This window comes from Somniosus microcephalus, chromosome 12, assembly GCF_052327205.1.
Source record: "Somniosus microcephalus isolate GS21.2 chromosome 12, FLI_Smic_1.0, whole genome shotgun sequence".
Lineage (NCBI taxonomy): Eukaryota > Metazoa > Chordata > Chondrichthyes > Squaliformes > Somniosidae > Somniosus > Somniosus microcephalus.
This window is the reverse complement of record NC_140998.1, coordinates 47,121,112-47,141,369: the sequence shown is the minus strand read 5'-3', so window position 1 is coordinate 47,141,369 and position 20,258 is coordinate 47,121,112. Positions and strand designations below refer to the sequence as shown.

The window sequence follows — 20,258 nt, the reverse complement described above, 5'->3', positions numbered from 1 at the left end:
AGTTGCTGGATGGCCGGGTATGTTTATTAACTTAGTAGCTGAGCCATGCAGACCAGGAAGGCCCCAGGTTTGATCCTCAATCTGTGCCGAGTTAGCTGATCTGAGCTGGGGCAGTCGTAGGAGTGCTACAATTGACCTCTGCCCCACTGGGTTAGGGAGCAGAAAAATGGTCAGATGTCCTTCTCCTGACTCAACTGTCTTTCAACTCTTGTTGAAAGCATGTACCATGGACACTAAATGTGGACAGGATTGAGCTTGGCTGTGATGCTCTCCAGGTCAAACACCACGCCGATATTCCCCATTAAGTCTCACACCAGAATAATGGTTACTTGGACAAGGCAACAGAGGGTGCCCACAAAACCGCATCCCCATAAAGAAACAATACTGTCCAGGTTAGAAGGAGGCAGGAACTTGGTAAGAAAGAAAAATACATGAGGGAAGTTTCATTTTTAATGTACAATGAGTTGCATTTGCTCCTTAAACGTTGTGCTAATCAAGATGGGAGGCAGTTGTACTGGGTGTTTCACAGATTAAGCACCAAGACCTGGTGGCATGCAAGTTAGATATCATTCAGCACTTCCATTAGACTGGGCCAAATGTCAATCTTAGAAGGGGGTTTCCTAAAGCACCACTGGGCACTCCCACATTTTGTACAGATCTGATCCTGAGTTATGGCCTCTCTCTGAGGCCAAATTGTGGCCAACGTCACGCTGTGGATTTGATTCTAAGTGGAATTGGTTTTAACTGCACAAAGTAATTTCTAAACCTTTCAACCTTTCATCCCAATAGTCTGGGGTGAATTCCAGGTCTGCAAGCTGAAAGGACAATGTTCTAACTCAATGTGACATCCAGTTCCCTCAGGAAAAATGAATCTGAATTCCAGATGAATGTGTGCACATCTGTTGTCTGGACTGCTACAGAACCCCATTCACAAGCACTCTCTATACAAGTATGTATTTGCGCGACAATCTTCCAGCTTTACTTTCTAAATCAGCCTAGCCCAAGAATGAATCCATTTTTATTGCCAATTTTCTTCATTCCCTTCCTAAGGGTATCAGCTTTTGGCTGAGGCACAGATCCACGGGCACCAGATACCCTCCTCAAGTGGCTCGTTCAAGTAACCATTATTCATGTATGAACCTTGATCATGTGCGTCGTCGCAGTCGAGCCTAAACCTGGCATTCAAAATGTGCATAGTAATCAAGTTTGCCCTCCCCAGCCAAGAGACATTGAGGCTAACTGGCGTGCTTCTACTGCTGTTCCAGCTAAAGGCAGCTACCTCAGCAGAGATAAAAGACTGAACCCACGAACTTCCTGGTCAGTGCAGGTCAGCTACTCACTGGACAAACTCACTGGGCCATCAGGGGAACACAGCCGCTTTTTAAAAAATGTAATAACCCCTTCAGTTGTGCTCTCATTACATCGTATAATCCTTCACAGTAAAGAATGGGAAGAGGGAGATCATCTCTGGCAATGAAACTCTCTAAATTACCTATCCAAAATTGGACACTCATTTGGCAATCTTACTCTCCTTTTCCTTGTGTAGAGCGATACCTCGTGTACACAACCTTCCTTTTGGCATGGCAATGTAGCTCTTACTTTGCTACCAAAGACAAGTGATTTATTAGTAACTACGAGTATAGCCTGAAAAATGTTCCTTTTGCGACTTGCCATAAAAGCAATGTTTACTGCAATATTTCTTTCTATTTACAGAAAATTTATCAGAGGTTCACTCTCAAAGAAAGCCATAGGCAAAGGGAATTTGATGCAGTAGCTTGCTTGATTGCCTAGCGCATGCTTAATTGTGCGTACTGATGCCAACTTACATCAATTTGCCAATTTCTGACTGAAAAAGAACAGGAATATGAATTAACTACTCAATACGACTCACAGAAAAAGTCTAATAAAATTCAAAAGCAAACTTCCCAAGAATCAAGAGTGCAGAGTCTGAAGGGAGCATTCAGCTTCAGGACCAGAGTGGAAGGCTTAACGTGCAACAGTCTCTAACACAATGGTGACCATAGAAACATAGAAGATAGGAGCAGGAGTAGGCCATTCGGCCCTTCGAGCCTGCTCCGCCATTCAACGAGATCATGGCTGATCATCCAAACCCTAGCACCCTGTCCCTACACCGACAGCCATCCCACCCAAGCCCTATACCCGTAACCCTGTAACCCCACGTATTTAATCCCCCCTAACACTAAGGGTCAATTTTTATCATCGCCAATCAACCTAACCCGCACATCTTTGGACTGTGGGAGGAAACCGGAGCACCCGGAGAAAACCCACGCAAACACGGAGAGAATGTGCAAACTCCACACAGACAGTCACCCGAGGCCGGGTTTGAACCCGGGTCCCTGGCGCTGTGAGGCAACAGTGCTAACCACTATGCCACCGTGCTGCCCAGTGCATTACGGCCCAATAAGAGTATTGTACTCCAAAGTAGATTAATGTAGCAATCAGAAATTCTTTGATAACTGGCTGCAATTCTTTGGCCTAGTAGAAGATCTATTTAAGAATTAATATGAATTTGAAATAAAATCAAAGGAAGAATGTTGAGAACATACGAATTAGGAGCAGAAATAGGCCACTCGAGCCTGCTCCGCCATTCAATGAGATCATGGCTGATCCGATTACACGTAAGACAGTCACGTGTTGAAGCCATTTGTAAGAAGTTGAGCAGCTTGCAGAATGAAAGCTGATAAATGGAAACATTACCCGATTAAAGCATTTAACTGTCCTGGTTATTTACAGAAGATAGATTTATATGTTCACTACCTAACTACTCATAGAATGTCATTGGACACAATTTGGATGAATACTACCATGGAAGAAGTGAGAGAAAGGAAAGGTTTCAGTACAAAGCAGAAATGCTCAAGGGTTATTTTGTTCATAAGAACATAAGAAATAAGAGCAGGAGTAGGCCATTTCAAGCCTGCTCCGCCATTCAATAAGATCATGGCTGATCTTCTACCTCATCTCCACATTCCTGCACTTTCCCCATATCCCTTGATTCCCTTAATATTCAAAAATCTATCGATCTCTGTTGTGAATATACTCAACGACTGAGCCTCCACAGCCCTCTGGAGTAGAGAATTCCAAAGATTCACCACCCTCGGAGAGAAGAAATTTCTCCTCATCTCAGTCCTAAATGGCCGACCCCTTATTCTGAGACTATGACTGTTCAGAGTTAAAACAATTCTAATATAGTCAACGGCATTCTAAAAATGATACAAAAAGCAGTTGGGAAGTATAAAGGGGCAAGGAGCACTGTGCCCCCAAAATCAGGTCATTCATCTCATGCCTGTGCCTCCTGTCACTCCGTTATGGAGTGGCATGTGTTGTGATCTGGCGATGTCTGTAGCCCATCTGAACGCTACTTCAAGACAAGGGCATGTTGCTTGAAACAAAATGGGGAATACTTGCTGAAACTGGATTATTATTGAAAAGTATCAAAACTGTTACTTATATAGGACAGGACTATTCATGGGAGTTTGTTGCACACAGAATTTTCTACATTGTCCTTCCTCGTAGACCATAGTCCCACGATCTCCTCTGACTGAGCAGGTCGACTGCATGTGGACTTTTTAGGCAACAAGTTTATTCTTATGAATGAATCTGCACTCAATGTGGCTCGGTACATGAAGGTGAATTTGCGAACTAGAAATTCAACAAATTGAAGCCATTTCTATACATCTTTGTCAATTAAACACTTTCACAAGTTGAATAATATTGAGTTGGCGCCTAATTTGAAATTTTCCCATCAGGTGCTTGCGCAAGTGAAGTACAGAGTTAGAGACCGACCCGTGACCGAGTTACCACAAGGTTGAACCCTCCAATGACGGTTGGAGGCTTCCCGCGGGCGAATGCCTCCGAACCGCAAGTAAACTCCGCACCTACCTGGTGCCTCCGTGCCTTCGAAGACTCGCGCTCCTGGGCCTGCAGGCGTACATCTGCGTAAAGGCCCACCCATCCCGGGGTGCAGGCGGTTCGCAAGCGTCCCTGGGATCAGGTGGGCCAGCACAACCAATCACAAAGGGGGATTCCTATTATGCTTATGGGGAATTGGAATCCCCCTAAGAATAGGAATCCCCTAAAAAACACATTTTCACAACACTGAAATAAAAAGAAAGACTTGCATTTATATAGCGCCTTTCACGGCCGCCAGACATCCCAAAGTGCTTTACAGCCAATGAAGTACTTTTTGAAGTGTAGTCACTGTTGTAATGTAGGAAACGCGGCAGCCAATTTTCGCACAGCAAGCTCCCACAAACAACAATGTGATAATGACCAGATAATCTGTTTTAGTGGTGTTGGTTGAGGGATAAATATTGGCCAGGACACCAGGGAGAATTCCCGCTTTTCTTCAAAATAGTGCCATGGGATCTTTTACGTCCACCTGAGAGAGCAGACAGAGCCTCGGTTTAATGTCTCATCCGAAAGACGGCACCTCCGACAGTGCAGCACTCCCTCAGCACTGCGCTGGAGTGTCAGCCTGGATTTTTGTGCTCAAGTCGACTGGAACCCACGACCTTCTGACTCAGAGGCGAGAGTGCTGCCCACTGAGCCACGGCCGACACCGACATGAATCATCACATGATCAAAAATAATTAAAATACAATTTAATTAAACATTCAAAACAAAAATGTATTTTTTTGAAAAATAAATTTAAACATTTTTCAAGGGGCCAAAAATAACCTAAACTAACTTTTAAAGTTTTTGTATGGATAAATCATTTAAACATTTTAATTTTAATATTTAGTTAAACCCTTACACTGGTAAAGGAAGGCCTGCTTTTACCAGGCGTAAGGGTTTCGTGGGCATTCACTGGGCGGTTCTGCGCCAGCGATTGTCCATTTCCTTCAGATTCCTACGATCGCAAGTTCCGGGTTTTCGCGCATGCACATCGCATGCGGAAACCTGGAACCTGCGGGGCATTTACAACCGCGTACACTGTGCGTGCGCACAGTTGAAGGCCCTGGAAAATCCGGGCCAATATAATAGAAACAAAAGCACCTCATCAGCTAGATTGGCCTCCCAATTTTACTGCTTTGTTCGACTTCCATCCACCTGAAGTTACAATCTTAGTAACTAGGCAACCAATTAGCTAATGTGTGTGCAGAGTAAGGGGATTGAGTCATTGGCCGAAGAACTAAGACTAATCAACAAAGTTGTCACAAGACAACGCATTCAAAGATATGGAGAATTATTATGTTTTACGCAGTGAGTTGTTGTGATCTGGAATGCACTGCCTGAAAGGGTGGTGGAAGCAGATTCAATAATAACAATCAAAGGGAATTGGACAAATACTTGACGGGGAAAAAAATTTGCTGGGCTACGGGGAATGGGACCAATTGGATAGCTCTTTCAAAGAGCCGGCACAGGCACGATGGGCCAATGGCCTCCTTCTGAGCTGTATCATTCTATGATTCTACATCAATGAACCTCTCTCATCTGCTACTAATCAAGCTAACACACAACTGCCCAGAGCTAACACATTATTGCCCATTCGTGTACTTTTAAAAGGATTAACCTGTTAAACACGGTGCAGGAAATCTTTTAAACCTAATGTAGCAGATGGCTGTCTAGACGCCACACATGGGGAAATTGTGCAGCCAGAACCAGAAACACACAATATGTGCTACTGCAAAGTAAAAAGCACCATCGGCTTTTCTTCACCTTTTAAAATAAAAAAGCCTATTAAAACATTCCAGATCTTTATTTGCATGGCTATGAATTCTTGTTACATGATTAACAGACCAGGCTACAGGATGTATGGGTTGAAGGCCACTTTATCACAGCAGTTAAAGAGGAAAAGAAAGTGGATTAGAATCGGAGCAGCATATTCTTCTCAGGAATTAAAAAATAATTTTTGAGCAGTATTTATGTAAACAGACCCCATGGAAGGAGCTCAAGGCAGTAAATCAATCTTTTGGGGTTCCGAAGATGCTCAGAAAGTTTATTAAATTGATCGTGCTTTTCTCCGACTGTTCATTACCCGACTTCCTTCTGAAGCTCGATATATCACTTCATGTATCACACACTATTCACAAGGGAGTGAAATTCTCTGCAATTCAGGTTCCCCCAAACTTTGTCCTTTCTCGAGGGCACTGCCTAATGCTGGGGTGCAGGTCAACTGGTGGCAGGCACCCTGCATTTGTGAACCTGGACAGTGAGTATTGGCTATTCAAACATAGCACCCCAAAGTGTTTAACAGAAATGGGTGGCTTAAACAAAGTGTTTAAATAGTAGCAACTCTTGGTGATGGCTTAGTTTAAAGAAAAACACAAGGTCTGATATGAGATTCCCTCTTTAATGAGGGATTCCATTACAAGATCATGTTTTTTTTTTAAAATCCATCAACAATACTGCAATAATCTAATGGCAATAATTAACTCCAAAGGTATGCATCTATCGAGCGTCTGCTCTGGCATTCGTACCCACCTTGTGCCAAATCGATCCTGGCATTGTTGCATGTCACACAGACCTCCTTGTTCATCGTTGTCGAATTAGCTTTCTTCTTCTTAGGCAGTCCCTCGGAACCGAGGATGACTTGCTTCCACATTAAAAATGAGTTCTCAGGTGACTGATGAGTCCACTGCGGGACCTACAGTCTCTGTCACAGGTGGGGCAGACGGTGGTTGAAGGGGCGGGTGGGTGGGGTGCTTGGGTTGATGTGCGCTCCTTGTGCTGCCTGCGCTTGGCTTCCGCTTGCTCCCGGTGAAGAGACTCGAGGTGTTCGGTGCCTTCCCGGATCCTTCTCCTCCACTTTGTGCGGTCTTGGGCCAGGGATTCCCAGGTGTCGGTGGAGATGTTACACTTTTTCAAGGAGGTTTTGAGGGTCTCCTTGAAGCGTTTCCTCTGCCCACCTGGGGCTCTCTTGCCGTGCCGGAGCTCCAAGTAGAGCGCTTGTTTTGGAAGTCTCGTATCAGGCATGCGGACAATGTGACCCGTCCATCGAAGCTGATTGAGCGTGGTCAGAACTTCGATGCTGGGGATGCTGGCCTGAGCAAGAACACTGACGTTGGTGAGTCTATCCTGCCAATGGATTTGCAGGATCTTGCGGAGGCAGCGTTGGTGGTACCTCTCCAGTGCTTTGAGGTGCCTGCTGTACATGGTCTATGTCTCTGAGGCATACAGCAGGGCGGGTATCACTGCTGCTCTGTAGACCATGAGCTTAGTGCCGGGTTTGAGGTCCTGGTCTTCAAACACTCTCTTCCTCAGGCAACCGAAGGCTGCACTGGCACACTGAAGGCGGTGTTGGACTTCGTCGTCAACGTCTGCCCTTGTTGACAGTAGGCTCCTGAGGTGTGGAAAGCTTTACTACCAAAATGTTTAGTATGAAAGGAAGCAGAAAATCCAGGAGCAGACTCTGGGCAAAGAGTCCGCGCCCAATGATTCTCGACAGTTTATTTCCAGACCCTAAGAATATGGGGAGGCATTTTCCCTCAGTCGCAAATGAAAACCAAAAAGTCAACTGGGGAATAAAGCTGCCCTTTTAGAGCCACACCAACTTTTTTTGCTCACAGTAGCGTGGAGGGAAATGCACTTGATAAGACTTCATTCAGTCCAATAAATCCCGTATTTGTCTCATTAAATCAGAGCATACTGCCCAGGGACCCAGAACCAGTGGAAGCTCTCATAGTATTCCATTGGTTCCGGCCAAGTTAAACAAACCATGAGCTGCATACTTTATAAACCCCTGATGAACTGCAGATATTTCAATCAAACAAATGTGTCAGTACACTAGATTGATTTTAGATAGGCCGCTGGCCTTGACGGGATTGTTTATGGTTTCTACAGTACAAGATACCCACAAGGAGCTGCAGTAACTACATCTTGTTTAACATTCTACAGAATTACATGAACTATATTTAGTCTATGACATTTTAGCTGGTTACACAAATCATCTTTTGGCATGTTTAAACACTATTCTCTTTTCAATAGCATTCATTTAACCCTCTAATCATCCTGGTCCCAAGGACAGAGCACCAACCAGCTATTCTATTCAAGGCTGCTGGTTTGAAGAGGCTGGTTTCTCTGCCAAAGGACAATGTTAGACCAGTTCTGAAATGTATTTAATGACAAATCAGTCAAAACAATTGCAGTTGTTTGGAACCATAAAAATAAAATGATTTTTTAGAAACTGCAACATAACAGAAAAAGCTCGTCATCCTTGCCTTACCTCTGGCCTTTAGCTCTCTTTCTCATCAATGCTACCCTAGTCATTACTCTAGCAAATTTGAGTACAGTGCTTTCATTCACAAAAGACCCAAACTGCAGCCAACCTTCTTTATTCAGTACAACCATGCCTATCCAGAGCTATAGCTTTGGGAGCCGTACTAAAGAGCACTATCACGGTTGAGCATTCAAAATTCAGCCATAGTGAGTTGCTGCTATTTGAGAATTCAGTTGTCTTTTTTTTTTATTGTCCTTGGGATGTGGGCAGTGCTGGCAAGGCTGCATTTATTGCCTGTCCCTGGATGTCCTTATTGGTGGCGAGCTTTCTCAAAGAGCAGGTTATTGGTGGCGAGCTTTCTCAGAGAGCAGGTTATTGGTGGCGAGCTTTCTCAAAGAGCAGGTTATTGGTGGCGAACTTTCTCAGTCAGAGAGCAGGTTATTGATGATGGGCTTTCTCAGAGAGCAGGCTATTGGTGGCGAGCTTTCTCAGTCAGAGAGCAGGTTATTGGTGGGTAGGTGTCATTTAATGGCACTATTGATGAGTCCTTCCATCACTCAGCCCCTGTGCACTGAAGTTGAAGCCATCATCTGTGGTCCTTCTGTGGTTTGAGTTCGAAAGCTGTTAACTGAGGTTTCCCAAGTTCAGTCGATTCTCCAAAGGCCCAGTCCATCTCAGTTAAACCCCCAGAACTTCACACACACAACTGTTGGAAGAATGAATTATGTAGCATAGTTGATTGCAGTTCTCTAGTGATTAAAGAGTGGGTAAATTCGTTGGCCAGTGTGGCTGTGAGGTTTACTCTCTGGTTTTTGCTAGGTTAGCGGATATCCTGGGCAGCTGTTGGGTCGAACACAAACTGCCTCCACCCTCTCTTTGATCAATAGGAGGCTTTTCTTTTCAGCCAAGTGATAACCAGTTAAAAGTATGGGCCAACATTTGCGATCGGAGGCTTCCCGCGGGCGGACGCTTCTGACCTGCAAAATGTCTACGAACTGTCAAAAGTATGAATGGGGATCACTTAAAAAATACACCAACACATGAAATAATTTTTTTTTAAACATTACACATTTAAAATTAATTAAAATGCCATTTAAATATTTTAAACAAAACTGTAATTTTTTGGGGGGTAAAATTTAATGTTTTTACGGGGCTAAAAATAAACTTACCTTTCTGAAGAATATTTTTAATTTATATTTGTGATAACATTTTATTTTTCTATTTTTTAAAACTCTTATGCTGGTAAAAAGCAGGCCTTACACCTGCTTTTACCAGACATAAGTATTTGACAGTCAGTCATTCAGTGGGCGCAGAGGCCCTTTTCCCAGGGAGGCGGAGGATCTGTCAAGAGAAATCCTGACAGATCGCAAGTGCGGGTTTCAGCGCATGCGCTTCGCACTCCTAAACCCAGCCCTTGCGCGGCCCCTAAGGGCGCGTACGCACCCGTAGGGGTCGCAAAATACGGCCCTATGTGTCAGGAGGTTCCGAGAATACTGATGCAGTGGCTGGGCCTGTCTGAAGCCCACACCTTTTAAGTATTGCAGCAGTTTGGCGGGCACTGCTCCCGAGATTTATAACTGTCTTCAACTGAAGTCTAAATACAGGCAGAGAAATTGCAGCTTGTTAGCACTGGAGCATCAACCAGGGTGACAGGTTGGCTGAGTGACTGATAACATACAGAACAAGGAAATCAGACTGAAAATCCGGATAATTGGATATTTCAGCTTAAAGGATCCAGGGCTTCCATAGATGTGGAATGCGGACACTCCTTTCTATGAACTGCAGCGTATAGGACATAAGAGTGAGTTTAGGCCGTGCATACTTCAACTCACGACAAAGCAGTCACATTCCCAGTTCTGATCTGCTTGTAATTCTCTCCAGCCCAGAGCTATTACCCATTTCTTCATAGTCCTGCTCTTGGAGTTGTGGATTCTTGTTGCAGTACGGTTCCGTAGGCGCCAGTAGCCTACCTGCCTGTACCTTGCTCGTGACTCTTCTTCATGCCTGAGCAAGTGCCAAATTGGGCAGAACCTTTGCCTACCAAGCCAGCAGGGGAAACTATCACCCACTTAGGTGTGGTAAATTCCTCAGCCAAACAGTGACAAGTTCACCTTTATCCAACAACAACTTGCATTTATATAGTGCATTTAACATAGTAACATGCCCCAAGGCACTTCACAGCAACATAAACAGACCAAAAACAATCGACACCGAGCCAAAGAAAGACATTGGGCACTGCCACCAATGGTGGGGCGAAGGAAGTCAGGGATGCGCAAGAGGCCAGAATTGGGGGAACGCAGAGTTCTTGCAGGGTTGTAGGACTGGAGGAGGTTATATCCTGTTCACATACAGAAAGCCACTTTGAAAGCGAAAGACCAGTTTCATATTTCGATCAAATCATAAAAGCCAACAATCATACGAGGGAGCCGTACAGAATGGAAGAAATTCAAGAACTACAAAGTGATTGAGTAGAAGAATGGCAGATGAAATTGAATGCAGACACTACTGAACATAGGAAGGAAAAATAGGCAGCACACTTACTCCGTGAATGGTGTTGAAATAGACCTTGCTATCTTTGTAGACTCGGGGCTAAACATGGTCAACCAGTCCACAGCAGCAATTAACTGCCAACAGAATGTTGAACTACATAGCAGTAAACAACAGTATACAAGTCAAAGGGAGTCATGATCACACTGTAGAGTGCTCTGGTCAGGCTGCACCTTGAGTACTGCATTGAGTTATGATCGCTGAGAAACATGGGAGACATTCAAGCACTGGGGGCAGTGCAGAGAAAATCCACGAGGCTAATCCCCAGTGTAAAAGGTATGAGTTACAGGGAAGGCGGGAGAAACATGGACATATCAGGCTGGAAACGAGGCATCCGAGAGGTGACCTTAAAGGTTTACAAGATTGTTACGGGAATGTAAAAGGTAAATCTGGAATTATACTTTAAATTAAATTACAAGAGAAGGTCAAGGGGACATGGGTTCAAACCACCCCGTGATTTGAGGGAGAAACAGACAAACCACGACAGAAAGAAACAAGGAACGAATTTTGCGCCAAATTTTGCACCAGGTACTGGCCAGATAAGCTGTTTTTAGTGATGTTGGTTGAGGGACAAATATTGGCCGGGACACTGGGGAGAACTTCCCTGCTCTTCTTCGAATAGTGCCATGGAATCTTTTCCATCCACCCAAGAGGTTTAACGGTTTAAACTGACAAGTATCAAGGGTCTAGAGGAGCGGAGAATGTATGCAGTGAGGTAGGATTAGGTGAGGTTCTGGAAGGATTTGAAGACAAAAGACATCGATCCTAAAATGAATTCACCGAGTACAGGGAGCCAATGGAGCTTGGCAAGAACAGAATGATGGAAGTGGAGGACTTTGTGTTAGCTGGAGCATTCGGAGTAAATTGCAGTTTGGGAAATTGCAGTGGCAAGGCCAATAAGGAGACCATTGGAGGCGATAGAAACATAAATCATGGTTTCAGCAGCACGGGGCGGGGGGGCGGAGGGAAGAAGGCTGGGGTATGGATGGGCAATATTTCTGGAGGTGAAAGAATAGCAATGTGGGAAAAGCACATAGTTCAGGATTAAGCAGTTTGCCAAAGTTCTGCACTTTTGGATTTAGCCTGGGGTGACAACTCAGAAACTCGAGGGATCAGCAGATCCAGGGAAAGAAATGGGAGCAGAGTTCACGCTCATTAGAAGTCACTCCTCACAGCCCCATATACTTTGGCCATTATCACAAGGTGACTGTTGCATGCTATGTCCTGTAATACAGTAAAACTCACCACCCAAAATCCATAGCTTTTAAATAAGGTTGGGACAATTACATTCAGAGGGCTTAGCTGAAAATGTCATAAGCAACACTTCCGAGAACATGGGTTTCGGTGGTCTGCCAAACACCTCTTATAATTCAGGTTTAATGATATGTATGTATGTATAAAAACAGATAATTAGCAACCTAATGCAAATCCAATGTCCATTTTGAGTTACAGCAATATAGTTTAGTTACATACCTTGCATATAGCCTTCAAGTCTGCGGATCAACTCATATGACCTGCATCTATCTAGGAGGGTCCTGATTGCAGGGAGTGGGTCCAGAATGATGGTCTCTGGGTGTGCGTCAATGTAATCCTGAAAATACAGACAGGGTACTTGAGCATTTTTCCTCAGGATATTCTCCTACCATCACATCTTCAAATGTAGATCCTCCAAGTTGTTTTTTTCCCTGTTGCCTATTTCCCCCACTCCCCCTCTGTTAACTCTCTCGTGGAGTAGCTCTGCAGGTGGTCCTTTGGTAGCTCGCCCAAATCATTGACACTAGCCTCGCCAGTGAGGGTTGGCAAGCCACTGGGGACATCACAGCCATCCTTGCTTGATCTCCACCTGCAGATGGGTCACTCAATGGTGGATAAAAGGGAGTTGGTCAGTGGGATGGAGAAGCTAGAGCAGACGAGTGCTACAGTGTGGGTAAGTGTGGTAATGCAGGACATGACAAGGAGATTGTTTTTCGCAACATCTTCCCAGCATTCCCACTTCCTTGTGATGTCATCAAGCTGAGCCTGCACTGAGCAAGTCCAGCAACAACTGAACTAGGAGAAACCACAGTCAGTAAACATTACCGCACCAAATGCAAACTGTCTCCAATCTGTGCCATTGAGTTAGGAGGGGCAAACCACAGGAAATTTGGAATGGGAGCAGCACATGCCCCTAAAAGGAGCCTGAATGATTTTCTGTCCCTTTAAATTAATGGGCTGAATTACTGGCGGGCTGTGTTAGGGCAGTTGCCCCTCCCCAGCCGATTTTTCTTGTACTCTCTACCCTAGCCACAGGAACGTGAAAAATCTGTTCTTCGGAGTCCTACAGTTTTCAGATCCCAGGAAAGAATGAGTTAGAGTAGGAGGCTGTGCAATTACTCGATTTCAATAAAGTGAGGATAGAGGGAGGAGGAAGAGCACCCAGGGCAGCATTTCTGGAGCTTGGGAGAAAGAAGAGGGGAAACAACACTGGAATTAAATAAAATCAGCATACTTTTACTCAGGATATCTTGCTATGGTTTTAGAATAAAATAAACGTCTAATCTGTTGAATACATCAGCAAAGCAGGACAAATCAATAGCAATAAAGTAAAGTGGTATTCAGCTTTAACATGAACATTTCAATAAACAACACAGTACACAAGGTTTATTTGTTTTCTAAAATATGGGTCAGCGCCAGAGGTTATTTATTGCATGAATGAAGAGACAAGACTGGAGTGATTCAGCAGAGTAACTGAAGAAAAATGAGACTCTGGAGACAGTGGGATGAACTGGATCTCACAGGTCTCCTCGAGGAGGGGGCGGGAAGAGGTTACTGCACAGACGCAGTTGTCAGAGTTTGAAAGAATCTGAAAACAGGAATATCATTGTGAAAGGTTTTCTAAAGATTAAAGGGAAAGGAGTTTTTTAAATGGTACCAGGTTTACCCCAAATAGCAATAATGCACTGCAGGCTCTGTGTCACCGATTCATCGCTGAATTAGCAGCTTCCGTGAATCATAAGAAACACAGGTCTTAAAAATTTGAGTTACTGAAAGCTGTCTGGGGATGTAGTGCAGCACATGTAACTCACCTCTGTGATTCTTCTGGAAGAAGGAGTACTTTAAAGGCAAGATATTCATTCAGAGATGATCAAGTCAATCCTGGCCACTACTGTATGGCTCCTGAAGACCAGGCACAGGGGTCATTTGATGAACTGACCAGGAATGAGACCAAAAGCAGCATAAAAATTACAGGAGCTCCCTCGACAGTAGCGCTACATAGGCCAGGAAGATCTTCAGTTCTCAGATCTCAGCTGGTGAGGTACTAGTGCTACAATTGTTCTCCTTGCCTTGGGTTTGGGAATCACCCATGGCTCCTGGTGGCTATCCGGTAACCTCTGCTGGAATTGAATGTCTGGACATCAGGTGAGGAAGGCTTGGGTGTGACATTCCCCCTGGTTGAATGGCCTCCTAACGCTCACTGTCCATACTCAATGCATAAATAATGGCTACCTATAAAGGACAATTGACATCAATGGAATCCTGTCCAACAAGGAATCGATGCCTTTAGGGACAGGAGAATGTGGCAGGCAGTCAAGCACATTCCATTATGCCAACGAGTAATAAAGAAAACTGGGGAAAAGAAATTGTGGCCAATATCCAATTAATTCTAGGTCATTTATTCTTTCACTGTTTAGCATAGTAACAATGAATTATTCATAGAGGCATTTAAGTTTCATGAAGAATATTAGTTTATTAGTTTAGGACAGAAAACAGCAAGTTGTGGTAAATGGCTGTTTTTCAGACTGGAGGATGGCGTTTCCCAAGGGTCAGTGCTGGGGCCACTGCTTTTTGATATGTATATATAAATAAATGACCTGAATATTGGAATGCAAAGTAGAATTTCTAAATATACCGATGACACCAAACTTGGGGGGGTGGCAAACAGTGAGGATGATACCAATCGACTGCAATAGGACATAGAAAGGGCTAGCAGAATGGGCAGACAAGTGGCAGATGGAATTTAGACAGGGAAAGGCTGTTCCCACTAGTTGATGGTACAAGGACTAGGGGACACAGATTTAAGGTTTTGGGCATGAGATACAGGGGGGATATGAGGAAAAACTTTTTTACGCAGTGAGTGATGACGACCTGGAACTCGCTGCCGACGGAAGTGGTGGAAGCGGAGACACTCAATGTTTTCAAGGGGAGACTGGATAGGCACTTGAGGGAAATAAACTTGCAGGGCTACGGGGATAGAGTGGGGGAATGGGACTGACTCGATTGCTCTGCAGAGAGCCGGCACGGACCAGATGGGCCGAATGGCCTCCTTCTGTGCCATTATGCCTCTATGAGTTTAACGTGCTATAATAGAAATTGAATCCAGCTGCGCTTTGCTTATGAAACTACAATCTAGTTGTGACCTAGGCCTCTTTAAATGTTTTGTGCTCAAATGTAAAATAAATGTTTTTTTCATTTTACACTGAAGGAGTGCCATCAATAGCAAATGGACTGTACTCCCACAGTCAATGCCACTCTGTAATCACACACACAGAATCACACGCAGAAACCCCACAGTGCAGATAGAGGCCATTTCGGCCCATCGAGCCTGCACCGACACATATCCCACCCGATCCCCGTAACCCCTACACCAACACATATCCCACCCTATCCCCACGTATTTAATCCCCCTAACACTAAGGGTCAATTTATCATAGCCAATCAACCTAACCTGCACATCTTTGGACTGTGGGAGGAAACCGGAGCAACCGGAGGAAACCCACGCAAACACGGGGAGAATGTGCAAACTCCACACAGACAGTCGCCCGAGGCCGGATTCGAACCCGGGTCCCTGGCGCTGTGTAGAGGACCCAACCTCCAGAGACACACATTTCCATGGGTGTCACCAGCTGCTGCTAGCTCTCACTTAAAACTAGCCAGACTTCCTCCCTTTCAATTATGAGAATTGTAGGCCTCAATTTGGAGTGGCGACACCAGCTAAAAGTAAACAGTGGAGCACGGCGCATGTGGTCACGGGTCTCCGTTTAGGCACTACGCCCGAGAACACTTAAGAGAATATAAAAGTACCTCTAAGTTGCTCTTCTATTGAACTGTAATCTTCCTTAGTGTACATGTCTTGTCCTTTATGTTTGGTAACAAGAGACTGTCAATTGCTTCCATTTTGGATTGGGGCTCGGGTTGCCAACTCTGGTTGGCTGTATTCCTGGAGGTATCATCACATGACCTCCTGGTTCCCCTGCCCCGCCCGCACCCTCCCGCCATTGGTCGCTCAACATGTCCACCCTCAGGGCGTACTGCCCGCCCACACCAATCGGAAGAGGAAAAGACTCTTCAATACCCAACTGGATGATTCTTAACAGTCAGTCAAACAGCCTTTATTCTCATCTCCAATATTTTTACAAACAAAAATGTTCAAAGAATTTTTTTTTTTTTAAAACACACAATTTTTAATGCCCCGATGATTTTTCTCCCGGGTTGCAGGAGATTCATCTTCAATTCCTGGAGACTCCAGAGCAATCCTAATTGGGGCAGAAGTGACCCCCATTGCAGGGTGTGTTGGTGTTTTATGGGGCAGGATGGATCCTCACCTGAAACCTCTGAACCAGTTCCTGGGACTGGGCATCATTTTGGTCCGCCTCTAGAATGACATCGGTCAGTTTGTGGATTATAACATCAAGTGGTCCCTGCTCCTCGATTGGTTTTTCCAGATCAAGCTGCAAAAATAACAGAATGAAAGGTTCTTTTTTTGTTTTTAAATATGGCTTCTCTCCTCCAGACCTCCAACAGGCTGGTAACACAGAGGCACATTCCCTCATATTATTCAGCTATTCTAGATGTGCTGTCTGTAACCGCATCTTAAGCATGCTCACATCTTTTGGTAACTTACAAAAAGGTGACAAATGTATGTTTCTGAAAGACTGATTTATGCATCAATCCATAATCAAATAAATTGGTCCTCCAAACCTTTTCAGTCCTATTTGATGGTGCCACCATCCAGGACAAAGCAGCCCGCTTGACTGGCTCCCCATCCACCACCTTAAACATTCACTCCCTCCACCACCAACGTACCGTGGCTGCAGTGTGCACCATCAACAAGATGCACTGCAGCAACTCACCAAGGCTTCTTCGACAGCGCCTCCCAAACCCGCGACCTCTACCACTTAGAAGGACAAGGGCAGCAGGCACATGGGAACACCACCACCTCCAAGTTACCCTCCAAGTTAGACACCACCCTGACTTGGAAGTATATCGCCGATCCCTCATCGTCGCTGGGTCAAAGTCCTGGAAATCCCTCCCTAACAGCACTGTGGGAGTACCTTCACCACACGGACTGCAGCGGTTCAAGAAGGCGGCTCACCACCACCTTCTCAAGGGCAATTAGGAATGGGCAATAATTGCTGGCCTTGCTTGGCAGCGACGCCCAGATCCCAGAACGAATAAACTAAAACCACAGATCAGGAACACCAGCCCTGGGAAATTCTTCCAGTTTTCTGGCAATGAAAATCGCACACAATCTGCTGAGGGAGAAGAATTTGGGGCATAACTTGTCAGCACCAAGTCTCCACCCTCTTTCTGGACACAAGGCAAAATTCTGACTGGTGGAGAAGAGGTACAAGCGATTCTTCTGCCCACCCTCGCTATCCTACAAGAATGAGACTGACGGGGCGACAGTCCTTCCAGCTCCATCTATCCAGTGGCCTAAATACAATACGGCTGCATGATGCAAGTGTACTTTTTTTTTTTATTTGTTCATGGGTTGTGGGCGTCGCTGGCAAGGCCATCATTTATTGCCCATCCCAAATTGCCCTCGAGAAGGTGGTGGTGAGCCGCCGCCTTGAACCGCAGAGAGCAGTTAAGAGTCAACCACATTGCTGTGGTTCTGTAGTCACATATAGGCCAGACCGGGTAAGGTCGGCAGATTTCCTTCCCTAAAGGATATTCATGAACCAGGTGGGTTTTTCTGACAATCCGGTAGTTTCATGGTCACCATTACTGATACTAGCTTTTTTAATTCCAGATTTATTTAATTTATTTAAACTTAAATTCCCCAGCTGCCTGTGGTGGGATTTGAACTCACGTTTACCAGATCATTAACCCAGGCCTCTGGATTACTAATCCAGTAACATAACCACTATGCTACCATAGCCACTTGTTGTACAGAGTGTAAGTGGGGCCCAGAATGCCGTTCCCCAATGGAATCCCACCCCCAAACCTTTCTCGCCAGGAATTTCTACACTGCAGTTTATACTAGGAATACACTGACTGTCCATGAAGATGGAGCATATCTACTCTGCTCCCCCAGTCTGGAAAAAACTGGGTTTGGGATTCAGGATTGGCGATAAAAAATAGGGCTGGTAGTTCCTCTAATGACTGAATGGTTAAATGCACCAAGCTGTGTGATACTTAGCCATGCAGACCAGGTTGGTCCTACTCTTGATCTCAGGTTTCTATCAAGTTAGCCAAAGCAGTGCTAGATTAGCATGGGAGTGACACTAATTGGAGAGCTCTGACAAAGAGCTTTAACAGCCATGATGGGTCGAATGGCCTCCTTCTGTGCTGTACGGTTCTTTTATTATCGCAGTGCCAACAGGATATGGAATATTTTTTTTTTTATTTTTTTTTATTTTTTTAAGTAAAGCAATTTGTCCCCTCTATCCAGGGACACAACTGGAAGGTGCACGTCTCGTGAGAACAAAATTGGGTCCAGTTTTGATGTCCCTCAGGTCCAATAGCCAGCTGGTACTCACTGGGCTTACACAAGAAGAAGGGCCACTTGGGTGAGTTACTAGAGGGTTGTTGGTGACCACGGAAATATAGCCCAACATAAATCACTGCTTTTAGAAAAAGACCAGCAAATGGGAAGAATCCTTGGGAGGAGGGAAATATATTACAATATTGAGGCAAGCTGCTGAAGGTATCCAGAGAGCAAGGATCATAGATGATGGGAAGAGTTTGATGACAGTCCAAAAACAGCAGTTTCGGAATCACTGAGGTACCTCATCACTTGTTGCTGACACAAACAGAGGACGTGAAAGGTTGGAGCATGACGGTTACCAAAAGTACTGGTGAACGGAGCAAGGAGGGAGTGCTGGGAAAAGCCCTTCAACGTTTGGTTAAAGTCTGAAGCACTTTGTTGTTAAAGTGACAAATGACAATGATCTCTGGAGTGTCACCATGTTGGATACTTTTGCAAGATGACACCAATCCATTAATATCAGCAGTGGGTCAGTGAGCTGCATTACAACAGCCTTTGGCTAGTCCGCAGAAGATCACGTTACTATATTAAAGTTGACACAGTTGACTGATATGCTGAGTTGGTGCTGACAGACGCAAAATGGGGAATTGAGGGATGGTACATTTCTACATTTAACAAAGTGAAGCTGCACTTTGGTGGGAATATGGAAATAGTTTATTACCAGCCAACATACTTTAATACAATTATAAAGCTGAGTACTGTGACCAGATTCAGACAGGGAACAACTGAATGTTTGGATCAGGTCTAGGCCTGGAAATAATACTCAAAAACAAGGTGTACACAAGTACTACTGATAGAGGCACACAGCCACTTTTATGGATTTATGTATTTGTCTGCCTAGATCCTTTTGCTCCTCCGCAGCAATGAAGAATTTACCACTTTAAAGTTTTTTGCAAGTCTTCGTTCTTGTTCCCAAAATTCTATTATATCAAATATTTCTGTACTAAACTGCACCTGCCACTAATCTGCCACTAATTCCCAAAGCCTATTGGTGTCCTTCTGTTGTCTCCTGTATATTTCCTGGCAGTTTGCTGCTCCTCCCAGTTTAGTATCAGCATCATACTTTGATATCCACCTCTTTACATCTAAATCCACAAGGTGGTCAGAAAGTAGTATTCTCTGCCATAAACTGCTGCAGAAACCAGGAATTCTTTTTAAAAGGTAATCAGATCATTGCTTGAAAATAAAGAGGAATATTATATGGGGAGCAAGTGGGAATAGACGAGGGGGCTTGTGTGAAGAAAAACACCAGCGGAGGCCTACTTCTGTGACATAAGTAAATTTCATATTTTCTTTTGTTCAAAAGTATAAGTGTGATTACTAGCACTACCATTAGCATGAGCAACGTCATTATCCATTCCTGTGCTCAATTGTATAAACTTAACAATGTCACAACTAAAACAACTGCCTTTCGATAATGGGAATTTTATTCCCTCAAGTGCAAAGTCACTAAAACTGATCTGCAGTGATCACTATCAACAATAGGCTGTGGTTTAGCAAAGCAGATTTTGATTGTTATATGTGACGATAGTGATCTGTATTTACAGGATTCCACTATACTCTTGTATGCTTTTCTTATAAACTTAAACAAAAAGATCTTCAAAGATAAACATGGCAGCGCCCGAGATACACAATTGAAAATGAGCAGGTCAAAGGTAGTTTAGAGTGCCTGTGTGGCAAGTAACAGCAGACTGACTGGATGCCTGGGATTTATCTGCAAGAATTTAATGAACATTCCCACATCCTGCAACAGCTCTTTGCTATTGAGCTTTCCGGGCAACA

General features: G+C 44.5%; 1 protein-coding gene across 1 annotated transcript in view; it reads right to left on the bottom strand.

Moving 5' to 3' along the window:
- Positions 1-20,258, bottom strand: part of itpk1a (inositol-tetrakisphosphate 1-kinase a) — a 204,864-nt gene that overhangs the window by 49,320 nt on the left and 135,286 nt on the right. The window contains exons 4-5 of the mRNA XM_086002795.1: positions 16,309-16,434; positions 12,200-12,317 (exon numbers count right to left, since the gene is read on the bottom strand). Of these exons, the coding sequence (XP_085858921.1) occupies positions 12,200-12,317; positions 16,309-16,434 (244 nt within the window). The remainder of the gene's footprint in view (positions 1-12,199; positions 12,318-16,308; positions 16,435-20,258) is intronic.